The sequence below is a fragment of the Chelmon rostratus genome, chromosome 12, assembly GCF_017976325.1.
Source record: "Chelmon rostratus isolate fCheRos1 chromosome 12, fCheRos1.pri, whole genome shotgun sequence".
In the NCBI taxonomy this organism is placed as follows: Eukaryota; Metazoa; Chordata; class Actinopteri; order Chaetodontiformes; family Chaetodontidae; genus Chelmon; species Chelmon rostratus.
The window spans coordinates 5,031,457-5,045,633 of NC_055669.1; the positions used below are offsets into that span (position 1 = coordinate 5,031,457).

General features: G+C 42.2%; 1 protein-coding gene across 3 annotated transcripts in view; it reads right to left on the bottom strand.

Moving 5' to 3' along the window:
- Positions 1–2,954: 2,954 nt before the first annotated feature.
- The window catches only part of LOC121615449 (solute carrier family 12 member 7-like), a 28,785-nt gene continuing 17,562 nt past the window's right edge, over positions 2,955–14,177 (bottom strand). The window contains exons 10-27 of one of the 3 annotated variants that reach the window (XM_041949806.1): positions 13,862–14,029; positions 13,386–13,484; positions 13,108–13,165; positions 12,642–12,816; positions 11,763–11,881; positions 11,535–11,633; positions 11,295–11,414; positions 10,605–10,709; positions 10,230–10,398; positions 8,769–8,964; positions 8,273–8,442; positions 7,911–8,042; positions 7,685–7,792; positions 7,210–7,326; positions 5,628–5,797; positions 5,421–5,435; positions 5,001–5,134; positions 2,955–4,128 (exon numbers count right to left, since the gene is read on the bottom strand). In XM_041949806.1, coding sequence (XP_041805740.1) covers positions 4,037–4,128; positions 5,001–5,134; positions 5,421–5,435; positions 5,628–5,797; positions 7,210–7,326; positions 7,685–7,792; positions 7,911–8,042; positions 8,273–8,442; positions 8,769–8,964; positions 10,230–10,398; positions 10,605–10,709; positions 11,295–11,414; positions 11,535–11,633; positions 11,763–11,881; positions 12,642–12,816; positions 13,108–13,165; positions 13,386–13,484; positions 13,862–14,029 — 2,246 coding nt within the window. In that variant the 3' untranslated portion in view covers positions 2,955–4,036. The remainder of the gene's footprint in view (positions 4,129–5,000; positions 5,135–5,420; positions 5,436–5,627; positions 5,798–7,209; positions 7,327–7,684; positions 7,793–7,910; positions 8,043–8,272; positions 8,443–8,768; positions 8,965–10,229; positions 10,399–10,604; positions 10,710–11,294; positions 11,415–11,534; positions 11,634–11,762; positions 11,882–12,641; positions 12,817–13,107; positions 13,166–13,385; positions 13,485–13,861; positions 14,030–14,177) is intronic. The other 2 variants (XM_041949804.1, XM_041949805.1) reach the window with 2 other exon arrangements.

Below are 14,177 nucleotides of genomic sequence, written 5' to 3' on the forward strand. Positions count from 1 at the left end.
GCAACGGCACGCTGCGAGAGGCCTTGCTTATGCAGCTCGACGATCCGACCACGTTCAAGAAGAGAAAGCTTCTTAGCTTTAGCCATCAGGAGGGCATGACCGTGTGAACGCCTGACAGAAAATGAGAATTTTTAGCAGATTTTGGCTTTTATAGCCTGTGGTCTTAAACTGTGGATCAGCTGATAAACAGCCTATTTCAGTTTACTTGTTGTTTTCAATAAATTACTAATAAATTTCAAAGTGCTTTTTGTCACACTCCCCCTTCTTGCTTTTGCATATTGTAGCTCTACTTAAAACCTCATTAAAATCCAAATGTGCAAAAGGTAAATTCTAGCTATTTTTCAACTGGTCTTAAGATTTTGATCAGGTCTGTATATATGTAATTTCATAGTAGTATAGACATATAATCAGTGATTCCGTCTGGATTTGTAGCCTGCATGTGCTTCCAGAGGATGTGTTAATTTGTGATGCTTGATATTCAGTGGTGTCTTGCAGTTCCATGCGTGGATGGGTTAAATGTTTGGTGTGACATGGAAACAAGACTGAAGAGTCTACAGCTGTGCTAGCCGCTCAGTGAGGCTGTACTGTACTGCAGCGCTTTGAGCTAAATCATAGTCAATGTCTATATAGTCAAAATATACCGACATGTTTCAGAATTGCCATGCATGAGTTAGTTTTGACCGAAACTCAGTGCTAGTCCTGCTGTAGGCATCCGAGCGATCAGCTGGTGTGTGTCTGAGATCTGTGCAGGGTGTGCAGAATGGACCAAAAGCTTTGGCATGAGCCATGCTGTTGTGTCCTGCTTGATTTGTGCACTGGCGTGAAGCAGTTCAGTGAGCGTTCAGTGTGCACATAACAATGCACACATACCACATGATGTACACATTACGGGTAGTTGTTTGTGCCGCTCCTAACCTCATAATGTGTCCATCTACATGTGAGCCAGTGCAGGATCATGTGTGTTGCACTTCTATGCAACTTTTATAGAACTTACACAACAGCAGCAAGAAGCTGAAGATGGCACAAGTCTTGTAAAACTTCCAACGTCTGCAGAAAGTAAGCCTCCGTGAACCCGTCATTTTCCCATCTTGTTTTTCATGAGCTCTGTGAAATTTTTTTATACAGTGACACTTGTGGTCGTTGTTTTTTTTAATGCGGATCCTGGCCACAGGACAAGTTTCCCATTGAGGAAACAATAAAGTGTCAAATTAGGTTAACTGTTCTGAATGGTAGCAAAAGACAGGCTGTTCTTTAAAGAGTAAGGATTACAGACGAGCACAGAATGTAGCAGAGTTGTAGCTCAGACAGCGATCGGAGCATCAGACCGTGATTGTTGTTGTTGTTCTGTGCGTGCTGACCCGGCTAACCGCTCGGTGGGACAAACAGGAAGCCATTTATCCGAGGCCAAGTTCCCCTCAAAGCTTCCTACTGCAGCTCCAAGATCGTCTTTGTTATTTTGCGAGCCAAGAGACAATGATGATTTTTGGATTAAATTGATTTTTTGAACGTGAGCCCGGGCCAGTTACGTAAGACGACAGCAGTCCAGCTCAGCTCTCATCTGGGTCAGACAGGAACGGGTTCCATTGGACGTTAAAATAAAGATCAGTGACTCACATAAATGACTAAGAAGTTTCGGTTGCTGAAGAGCAATCAGAGAAATGTGGTCCGCGTCTGTCATTCGGCTTCATTTCCTTTGATGCAGACATCCTGCTTTGACGCTTCCTGCCTTTGGCTGTGCGTGTCAGTAGATGCATGTTTCGTGTCATGTTATGGGAGTTTCCATCCAAGCCTTAACAAACACTTGTCACTGTGGGCCAACTCATAATTTCTGGGCACAAGTGGTCCCTAAAGCTCTGATAGAGATGGACATACTGTACGCTCCTCTATGATTGTGGCCTTAGTGTTTAAAATGCTCAGCAGAAGCTCGGTGGTGTCAGCGTTACTCTCACCATCTCTTGATTGTAAAGTGAAACCAACCTAACCTTCAAGGAGTGGATTAACATGACACATTTACCTGTGCTCGCTATCCAGGTCCTGCATTTTGTTAAGATTTATTGTCGATGCTGTTATTATCCTGAGTAATTGATGGCAGAACCTCCTGCTATCTGGTGAAAATATCAGTTAAATAGGTAAAGTGAAACACCAGCTTCCGTTTTAGCGGTGGGGTTTTACAGCCTCTAGTCTTTTATCTAATTCAAAAGTCCAATCTAGTTTTGAATTAAACTTTCCAAGTATTGGCTAAATCATTCTTCCTGGACTGACATTGAGGCTTAAGTGCATTGCTCTTTTACATAATAATTAAAGGTATTACTCAACCCAAATCAAGACAGGCACATCTGGATGTTCAGTGGTGTAAAGACTTTTCACAGTATCTGGGCCTGTAATTGTAGAGTCCGAGGGGCTCAGAAAAGACAACATTGATAATATTTTCAAATGCATTAAAATGATTGATTTCAAGCAAGCAAAAGTTTTGGTCGTTGTGAAAATTTGTGGAGAATAGGTTGGAAATTCTTGGGCAGAAGGTAGTGGTGGATGGATTGGTGTTTATGTCCAGTTTCCAACAGCAGTCTCAGGATCATTCCATTGTACTACAACTTGGATCGTTATTTTCATCATTTCTGCATGATAACACTCACTAAAGTAATTGCTGAGATCAGGAAATACAGTGAAACCACTTAAATGATCATAATGATCATTTAATACTGTCTACCTTTGATCATAAAGACAGTTTTGTCTTAGTGTTAACTCTGACTGTGACCATTTTCCTGCCTAAACCTGGAAGAAAAAGCACTTCTGGGCTTTCAAGGTGTGACTGATGTCAGCAAATCACATACAATGTGATGTAATCAAAGACAGCAGGCTATGTTCAAGTCCAAGACATCAGCTTATTCTCTGATTAGTCCTTCTACAGGGAGACAGGAAACACATGGAACAACACGACACATGAGTACTGAGGAGTACTGAGGAGTTCCAGACTTAACTTTTTTTTTTTTATCTATTTAATGTATGCACGCCTTTTTTCTTGAATAAACAAACAACACACTGTAGATAACGTTATCTGTGCTTAAAAAACAGTCATATTAAATGAATATACTACAACACAGGCTCCGCGTTTTCTCAGGTTTCCTCATCAGTGCACACAGGCTGCTGAAGAACTGAGCCGAGTAACATTTTGCTTAAATACAAAAATCCATGATTCAACTTAAATTCACTAAAATTCACTAAAATCACAAAAGTTCCTGCATTGCTTTTTTTACCGTCTCTTCCTCTTTGATCACTTGGCACACTAACATCATCTGTGACAACAAAAAGCAGTGAATAAACAGTGTTTAAGACAATCAATACTGCCACATTCGCCCTGACATCAGACAACTTCTGATCACGAGATTTGAGCCAAACATGATATTTTATAAAAAAGAATAGCTAAAAACATGTTCAGCTCATCCTGTGATCCCAGAGTCAGTACTTGCCATATGAAATAAATAAAGAGACTGTCCGCTACGTTAGCGTTCCTCCTCGAAACCAACGAGCTTGTTGCCAGATACCACAATCAGTGAAATGCTAAATATGACAACAGGCTGTAGTTTGTGTTCTTTCCTCCAGCAAGTCCATGGTGAAGCAATAAAATATGTTCAATTGAAATGGCAACTCTTTCAGGAAACACAGTTTATCTGAGGAAAGATTTTTTCCACAGTGCAGCCACACAGTTCGTATAGATGTGGTGGAGTTCCAGGAGGAGAGGGTGTAGAGAGCACCTCTGTGCCCCTAGATGATGCACTGAGTTCAGGCTGTGCAGCAGGTAGACTCCCCTGTCCTTCCCAGCAACCATGGTCCTCCAAAACATTAGTGGCAGTGTTGCTCGTTTCTCCTGACAGTGTGAGAGGGGGGGTGCACTGCACTTCCTCTTTCCCACATCTTTGTCCGTGTCCCATCTCAAAGTCATGACCCTCCTCCGTCAACCCCTGCTCTCTGGTGTCCTACTGTCCAGAGCAGTTTCCTTCCAGTACCCTCCCAAACAGTTATGAACCGCTTGATGCTAGGAGTAGATGGTAATGACCTCCCGACCTCCTCCACGAACCAGCAGGACGCGGTCGAGGCCATCCATCAGGACCTCCAGGAACTCCATATCTGAGAGACGCACTCTGGTTAAGGAGACTCTGCACATGAGAGCAACACATGCTGGCATTTTCACATACATCCACCCTTCGTCTTCGTCTCTACTTTTTACTCCACTGCATTTACGTAATAGCTAGTTACTAGTTACCTTTCAAAATTAACTTTTGCTCACAAAATGGTCAGACTAGCTCACCTCAACCAACTACAACAGTAAAATGATACTTTAATATTAATACTACAGTAAAAATATTGCCAGTCATCAGTTAAGATACGAGATAAGAGTTCAAGCCATTCTTGTCGTTAGGTGACAGTCTGGTAATATTATTTGTGCATTTTAATTTCCAAACATTGAGGTCTTAATGCCATTTCTCTGAATGCTGAATCATTCATTCATTCACTGGTCTAAAAGTGGCCACCTTTAAACATAATGAGGCTAAAAATACCGGGATCGGCCGATAGTCCACAAGTCCATCATGTGTATGTTTTAACTGCTTTAATGTGGCTATCGCCAGTCTAACAGTTCACCACTCACAGGGGGATTTTTCTCTATTGAATACTTGTACTTTTGATTCTTATAGTACATTTTACTGATAGTACTTATACTTGAGCAACCTTTTTATTGGAGGATTTTCAGTGTGGTATTTCTAATATTTCTTCCACCACTGGCCTCTGTAGTGTGGACAGACGGCAAAAGCAAAAAGAAAGTTGTATTATTTCAGATTTGTGGTCTAATTTTCTTCTGTGTAAAATCTTTACATGGGAGCATGAAGCAGTGTAAGTAATTTTAGTATTAAGTTAGATGACAAGATGAATATTAATCTTGTGTCTAGTAGATTTGAAGCTACAGCCAGCGGCATGTTAGCTTAAAAAAGAATAAAGGATACAGTTCTCATCCCCTTTCTTGTTCTTCGGCGGACCTGGCATGTTGAGCAACACCAGCTGTGAACTCTGGGATTTCTTGACCACCACGTCGTTCAGCTTCACAGCCGTGTGCATCCTGCGCACGTTGGACTGGTTGCTACATTAAACCAAAGACATCAGGAAGAACATCGGTCATTCGGCCTCCCTTTGCACAGAACTGTTTCTCCAATTCATCAGTGTTCAGGGAGCACAGCGCGAGTCAGTGGGAGGAACACAGGCACATGCAAGCTGCATATCTGTCACCATGCACAACGACGCCCATGCAAACTGAACCTGTGATCGACGTTCAAACGAGCATGCCAACAAATCGTGAGACTATTCTCACCATGTGCGCGGAGGGTTTATGCACATGCAAGCAAAAAGTGAAAGATGAAGTGACTTACAGATTCTCCCACTCACTAGAAGAAGGGAGGAAAAACAACATGTCAGCATTAATGATCAGCTGCTTAGATGATTTTATTGTTGCTTTTTTTTTTAAAATTACCTAGATGCAGTAAGGATTAAACAGCACGTATATGAACACATAACACAGAAAATCACAATAATGATTAAAGTACAATGCATAGAAAAAACTCATTGGCTGTACTTACGGCTTCATACTGAACATGTCTTTGACTCCCATGCTTTCTCTGTGTCTGTTCCTCTCGTGGATCAGCTTGTCTTTGGTCCAGGTCATGTGGACGCGATCCGGCGCGGCCCCTGCTGCCTTGTCATTCGTTGTAGAATGAGACGCTGTGTTTCGGTCGTGGATCAGCTGGGCCTAAACAAACGACGGATAATAACAAGACAGTTTAGCGGTTCTAGTCTTCAGCCACGTTACGTCCTCGTTCTTCTTCATTGGCTTTCCAGTCAAATCCAATTTCTAGAGAAGGCCTCACTCAAAAAGGTCAAGCTCAGTCTGGCATCTCCGGGAATCAATAATATGATTTTACTACTACTGCTCAAAATAAAACCAAATTATTCAGATTCAATCTGTTCAGTCGCATTCTGTACTTTAACTTACTCTTAGTGGATTTTTTGACACTTTAAAGTAACACAGAGTGGATGTCATTGCAAACATGTCATTGCTTTAAAGTTATGAAAATATGAAGAGGGACGAGGATGTGAACAGAAATGATGAAGATGTAGTTATTTTTATGGCAGTGAGGTGATGGACAGGTTTACGGTGATGACAGCACATGCAGGGAAAGAGCACAGAAACACACATGCTGTCTTTTACAGTGGACACAGTAAAATTCCTGCTCTGTTTACATGATTTTCTTTAAAGACGATGAAATCTTAAAAATTCGGTATCCAACTCCTGGCTCCCTGTGTTAATTATGCAGTTATAAGTCTCAAAAAAAGTATTTAATATCAAAATCCCTCTTCTCTTTTCTCTTCGTTTAAGATATTAGAATACTTCTAATGACTGAGATGTGTGTGTGGATGTGACTTGGCAAAACTTTTGTCTATATTTCCAAAACAGAGCATTTTTGCCCTATTTGTTCATTTGTCAAGCATCCTCTTCCTCTTGATCTAACAACACAGGTGTGGGTGAAGGCCCACAGTCACTAGAGCTCCATATTGCATCGTATTCTCTAAACCGATCCAATCAAACTGCCTTTGTAACAACAATGAGAGCAAAAGCAAATAAGCTTCACGCAGGATACTTCTTCTCACTAGTTTATATTGAATAATGGGGGCTTTCTAGTCTTAAAAGTCACATTACTTGTTGACTTGATAGATCCAAATCCAAACCGTACTTGGGTATGTCAAGCACTACTGACTAGCAACAACAGGATGGCAATCCTGCGTAAACATGATCCATAACAATTGTATCCATTTTTAGTTTCCACTCTGTTATGAACAATCAGTAATCCGGTAAATTTTAAACTGAAAACACTGTGTGGTGTGAGTGTTAAAATCTCTGAGGGTTGCGTGTGATGGTTAGTTATCCCACAGCAGCAGGTTGATTGTAAAGACCTCCTCTGCTGGAAGTCTGGTGCACATTTAAAGACACTCAGTGAGGGAGTTGTCGCCCTCTAGTGGCAGCTGTTGGTCACTGTGTCTGTGCCCGCTCAGCATCTCCGACACTGTCTCAAGCACTGCAGTTGTTATGAATGGACTGTGATGACAGGGAGAAGCGATGGCATGATAGATGGAAAGGCCGATGGCATCGTGGTTTGTTAATACGGGCTGTTTGGTTGCTGCGGCTACCTCATCCTCTGGTATGCACGGGGTGTTGAAGAAAACAACCGGCGACTTCTTCCGCTTTATGGAGCTGCGCGATACGTCTGTGATGCTCTGAATCTGAGCATGGCGTCCAATCACAAAGCCAGGTTGGGGGGTTCAAAGGTCAACAACAGCAGAAGAGTTACGCTACACTTTTTTCTTTGGGTGGAAGTTCGCTGCATAAGTGTCTTACAGCTGTAATACTATTTGTACAGTGCTGTATGCAGGTTGATATTGCATTTCTACATCAGGATTTAAAGTGTAAGCATCACATCTCAGTATTTTAAATCAGATAAATCAGAAAATATCATGTAATACAGTGCACAGTGTCCTTATAATATACATGTATGTGGAATGACCTGTGAATCATAGGCTTTCAGGAGGTTGTTACCTGATTTCTCACAGTGGACATTTTACAGTGTGAGTGTCATGGTACCTCTCTCTCCCTCTCGGTGCGGGACAGCTGCATCTGTTTGAGCATCTGAGACCTCTGCTCCATCACCAGCGTCTTCTCATAGGTGAAGGCTGAGATGTCACTGTCATGCTAGAGGGACACACAGAACATTTGCACTTTCGGGTGTAGACAAATATCACCCATTGTGAGACGCAACAATGAATTAGAGAAATGACTAAGTGACTGACTGAGTTGCAAACAGTCTCACCATCTCCACCACCTCCACCTCTGCATCCAGGCGTAGATGGTAGAGAAACACCTGGAGGTCTTTCTTCATCTGGATGGAGTTGTCGTCCATCTGGGCCACGGTGAAGATTCGCATTTTACACTTCCTCCATACCTGCAGACAGCGGGACTGTATCAGTTTCAGCTAGGAGGGACACGGGAGCATTCAACTATCTCAACGTTTTATTATTTTGAGTGAAGGCTGACAAATCAAACACCTGGCTGCATTGGGTAGAATGTCCATATATATATGACTGACACGTTAAAGCCCTGACGAAAAAAGTCACTCATGTTTCAAAAGCTGACTGTACTGCGCTGTTGATTATTACACACACACACACACACCTTGTGTTGACTCAGTAAAAAGGGCAGCAGCATGAGCAGTCCACCATCATGTACGATCCACCACACATCAATGGTTCCCTCCTTCAGACGCTCCTGGTTGCTGGGGAAATGGTCGATGTTCTTAGCAACCAGCAGAGCCTGATGAGCTGCCGTCGTCTCCCTCACTGTTTCTGCGCAGGGAGAGAAAGAGAGAGAGAGTAATGACGAGGCATGTTAAATGTTTCTATGTCAGGCCTGTGGGGTACAGCCACATACAGTATGTTCTGTTCCTCTGCTGCCCCCCAGTCTTTCCTTGTTTCTCTTGCAGAGATAGAAAAGCACCAATTAGATCATGGGACATCTTACTTTTTAAAGTGAACTGAATGCGGGTAAACTTGCAGAATGAACGATTATACATATGCATATCAACTTAGTTAAGTTTAATTTTCTTCATTATGGAGAATTGTCTGTTTTTGATTTTCACAGATGTCCCTCAAGGCGCTCCTGCATAGTTTACCTATGAAGTTCCTCCTGGCGGTTAAATCCCGGGCTTGTTTCCAACCTGCCGGCCAGGCCATCAGGACAGCGTTGTGTTTCATTCCTCCCAGTCCTGCTGACTGGATGAGCAGGGAGAAACCGTCTCGCAGGTTGGACGACACCACCACATGGGAGAAACCCTTCATGCGCTCGGCGGCCATGGCTGCTTTCAAGTTCTGCAGGGACCAGGTGGAGTTAAGAAAAGGTGAGTAAAGATAAGGACGACAAAGGATAAGAGCTGTTTCACATGATGTGCACAACATGTTGAGGTGCGGTCATTCTCTGGTTGCATAACATGTTGGCAACCTCTACTCTCCATGGAACTTGTACAAAAATCTACATATGAAATTAGATGTTTTCAGCTTGGTCTGCTGCCCCCAGGTGGTCAAATCTATTAATGCAGCTTTTATAAAGTATTCAGTCACATTTTATTCAGAGTTTACAGGAAAGACAGGAAAACAAATTATACATTACTCCGCACTGTAAACTGACAAAATCAATGTTACGTGGATTGCATGAGTTTACACAATAGCTTTAATGTTAAATTAGATGGGTTTTTACTCTTTAAATGTCCATATCAAGTTCAAATTTTTAAAAAAGCATCGTCAACTTGAGTCATGAGCTATTGACAAGTGAGTGTTGCAGCACACACCAAACTTTATTCATTTTCATTTTGTTTGTAGTTCTCAAAATAAATGCGTGCTTGATTGTTAGGCTCATATCACTTTAAAATACATCCATAAATGATTAAACATACACTTAGTGCCACTTTATTAGGTACACCAATCTAATGTAATTCAATACATCTGCTCAACACAACTGTTCTGACTCTCTCATGTATGTAAATAGAGAGGACTAAAAACACCTCTCAGTATAATGTAGTTCAGTACAACACCACAACAGCAAACCTATAGTTGAATTTATACATTTCCAACAGTGTCATCCAAAACTTCTTACATTTGTAAAGGTTGTATAATTTATGGCCGAACTGTTTTGAATTTTGAATTGCAATAGTTTGTACAGGCGTTCCTAATAAAGCGGCAACTGGGTGTAAATGTAAATAAGCACACACTTTTTGTGGTACCTCGACGGTGTTCTGCAGTCTAATTAAAACTAGCATTAATCTGTTGCTTGGGAAATAGCACATAAGCTGGACTATCGTACACTGACCTGCATGTCTGCCTATCATGTTGGGTGGAAATCAGAAAAGTAGCTGATTTCAGCCTCATTTTAATGCAAAGTCTGCATGTTCTTCCTCTGTTAGCTCCTACAGTCTGCTGTACTGAATACCTGAATACTTTGAGTTACCTGTCTTAAGGAATTCAGTGGGATAGACTGCATTCCTATCTGTGCTGCCTCTAAATGGGTGCTGTACTCCCGAGGCTTGAACACTGGAAATCAGTGCAAAGAACTAAACAGATGAGTGAACAGATCTACAAACCTGCTCTCCAGTCTTGACATCACTCCCCCGAGTCATGTAGGTTCCCTCCAGGACCGAAGAGATGATGGTCAGTCCCTTTCCTGCTTTGAGCTGCGTAGTGAAGGACAGGAGACGAGGGTGTTTCACTGCCAGGTCTGAGTCCAACTTACACAACACCAACAGCTGCGGCCTGAAGAGAAAGACAAAATAATAAAAACATATTGAATAGTAATGGGAAAGCAAAGTGATTTCAAAATAAGCAACAAGAATGAACCATTTTTATACTAGACTGTATGAGTGGAAATTATAGTACATCTATACAAATAGTACGTTTTGTGTGCCAGTTCCACCGGCTTCTAACAACTAAAGAAAATCACAGCAGGCACGCATGCTCACCTCCAGTTTTTGGTGTGCAGAGGTGCTTCCTCCAGTCTGATGAGAGCATAGCGTGCTGCGTTTAAGGACAGACCTCTGATCCCGTCTCCCCACTCCTTCACTGCCCTGCAACCAATCATGAGAGTTTAATTTCTTTTCCAAATGTTTAAGAGTAGAATAGACATTTAAATGTTTTATACAGTCTCAGTGACATGCTAGATGTTTAGCTTCCTTTACACAGATGTTTGGTATCACATCCACATCTCGAAGCACACAACTCATGCATGTAAGAAAATGTATTGAGTGGTTAATGAGATGATCTGATCAAAACCACATCTGACCTCCTGGGATTGGCAGACAAAGAATTTGTGTTCAGTAATTGTCACTGTAACCAGGTTGGCTAGCTAACTTGATTGTTGCCATTCCAAAACAATTAATTCAGAGGTGCAGTAATGAGGCAGACAGTGAGGATAAATTACATTTGTCCCTGTTTGCTCCTGTGACACCAAACAAAACCTAAAAGGCCTGTGATGTGTCAGTTTGTGCAGCTTGTGGATTAATAAGGGGAGGAACGATTTACTTTCACAACAAAACTTTACTGTATTTTCACAATGCAAATGAACACTGGCTAGCTTTGTTTGGATACTACTGGTAATGGAGAGTTTAAAGCAGTTTTGATTTGATCTATTGGCCTGAAACCACGAGACTCACCCTCTGTACTCAATATACTTGTAGATACAGCCAGCTATCACCATGGCAACCAGAGCGTAGTACCAGGAGGAGATGAACATGAGTGAGAGGCATAGACTCATCCCTAAGAAGGACAGGGTCCTACAGGACACACATACAATTCACATTATTATAAATTTTAGAACAAGTGGTTTTCATTAAAGCTTTGAAACTCGTACAGATTTGCTTTTGTTGCCGAGGTTAGTTAGAAGCTGCTCTTACCAGTGATAGAACTTGAAACGGGGTCTCCAGTTGGGGGTACGGAGCAAAGTCTGAACAGCACAGGCCAGGTTAACAAACAGGTAGCACATGAGGAAAAACCTGAGCAGACAGAAAAGATCAGTGAAGAGAGAAAGACATGCAGTTAAATGCATATCAGAGCCGTAACACAGACTGAAAGCAAGTGGGATAAACCGGATCTGTTAGTTTCTGCAGGGTTAAACTGTGTACATGGAGAGGATGGGGGCCACGGCATCGAGGGAGGCGATGAGGATTCCTATCTCACAGATCCCTACTGTCAGCAGCAGAGCCCAGGTGGGCTCACCATTGGCCTTCCCATGACCAAAGACCTGAGAAAGACAGAAGGGCCTGATTCAGTGCTAATACAGACATATCGAATTATCAAGGCCAAACAATCTGCATGAGACAGTTTCATATTTTTCATTTGACATTATATGTGCAGCATTATATAAACGTGTCATTGCTTTGGCACTCATTGTTTGGTGGCTTTTTGGTGTAAATCTTGCTTTACTGTTCATATTTAGAATAAACATACCCTATATGTGGCAATTTCATTTATTTCAGTCATGTATCAAACAAAAACACAGCCACGTGAAGACATCATATGAGCGCGAGGGAACTGTGATGAAACAGTGAGAAAATATGAACAGCAGCTGTCAGCGATGTGTCATCAGAGCAGTGATGTGTGAGTAAAATAAAGAGGGAATGGTTGCAGATGCCAAAAATGTCTTTCTGAAGCAAAGTGGTCCATGACTAATATGAGAGGTGGTCATGTGACAGTCACAGAGATATTAGAGGAGATATTACAGGCAAGTGTGAGACTGTCAGACCTGCATAAAGACACTGACAGGTTGGTAAAATCAACCCTCCAGCACAGATAATAAAGGTAAGCAAACCTTGGAGTGTGTCATTGCTGCTAGTGCCTGAGCCTCATGTTGAGCAAAGACTTTATTAAACTAGACTGACCCAGTAAAGTCCTGTGCTAATTTAACCCTGTGATACACACAGTGGCATGAGGCAAGTGAAGAAACTGAAAAGACCCATTCAAGACAAAATAACACACTCATTGTGTGTCCGTGTAACACTGACCTGTAAGAACGGGATGATGCCATCCCTGGCGATGGCCTGCAACAGCCGGGGGGCGCCAGTGAGGCTCTGGAGCCCCGCCCCGCAGCATGAGAAAAACGAGCCAATCACAATCACCCAGGGTGACGGCCAGGCCAGAATACCAATCACCGGGTTCTTCTTTACAGAGTAGCCAAACCTGAAAGACCCACAAACATGTATACAGTGTACTCCATGTGCTGGCTCAAGTAACTGACGATACAGTGGCTGAATATGTGTTTTTCATTTTCTCTCAGAATTATCCAGTAATTCTTCTTCTTCCGGTCACTTCACTAGACATTGATTTCAAACACTAATGATTCTGTCTCTGAAAACAACTTTTTTTAAAAAGCTTTTGATGATCTATGATAAGCTCTGTAATACCAGCCTGCCACCATTTATTCCTCTACGAAGCCACAGTGAGGAGGAGGTTCATAATAAATACACTCACTTGTCTCGCAGCACCACTCCTTCAATACAGGCTCCAAACAAGACCACACAGGAGATGTCTGACCGTGAAGTTGAGAAGGAAATGCGTGCACTGTGTGTTTGCTTTGGAGCTGTGTGACATTATTCAACAAAGAGATAAAAACAGAACTGACAAATTCAATCTTGCTGCTCTCCGTGGCTAACTGATACACCTCCCACACATGAATGTGCCTGTGCGTGCATGTTCAGAGAGTGGTTTATTATGCATGTACTCTATGAGCTGCTCACTCTAGAGGATACAGATGAAAGAGGTGGTGAGAATAGCCATTATGGTTCCGATTGGGATGGACCTCTGGGCATCTCTGAGATCACCAGACCTATTTGAACCAGCCATTATGCCTGAAATAAAACATACACACACACACGTACAAACTATGTTAAAAGTATTAAAGGATTAAAAGCAAAATATAATTAATGTAGCAAAAGTACAAGCACTCATTATGCAGGACAGCTCTTTTCAGAGTGTTTTGATGAATGATGATGATGAAGTCTAGCAATCAGATACATGTATTGGAGTAAAAAGTAAAAATATTTCTCTCAAAAATGTTGTATAGTAGACTGAAATGGACTCATGTTAAGTACATGTGCCTGAAAGCTGTATTTAAGTGCAGAACTGAAGTAAACATACTTACTTTCGCCCACAGGTTAGAGTAATTTAGAGGGTCATTAACATCTCCAACATATGAATGTTTGTTCGGTATTTGACGATCATCTACCTGTGACTGAGGGGAAGTATATTCCCACCAGCAGAGTGAAGTAGGTGGTGAGGTCATTGATGACGTAGGGCCTCAGCTTGTCTGTAGGCGTGTCCTGGACCTGGACTGAATTCTGGCTTTTCTTCTCTATGAACGTACCAGCTGGGCCGTAGTTGCCCCACAGGTTGTCTAAGAGAAAGACAGACAGAGAACAGCATCATCAGCTGAATGAGCATCAGGATTCATTCTGTGGGGCAATGAATACCACGTGGACCAAGCTGGTCATTCGGCCTGAGGGTGGCACACGATGGAATATGCCAGGGGAAAGCTCAGAATC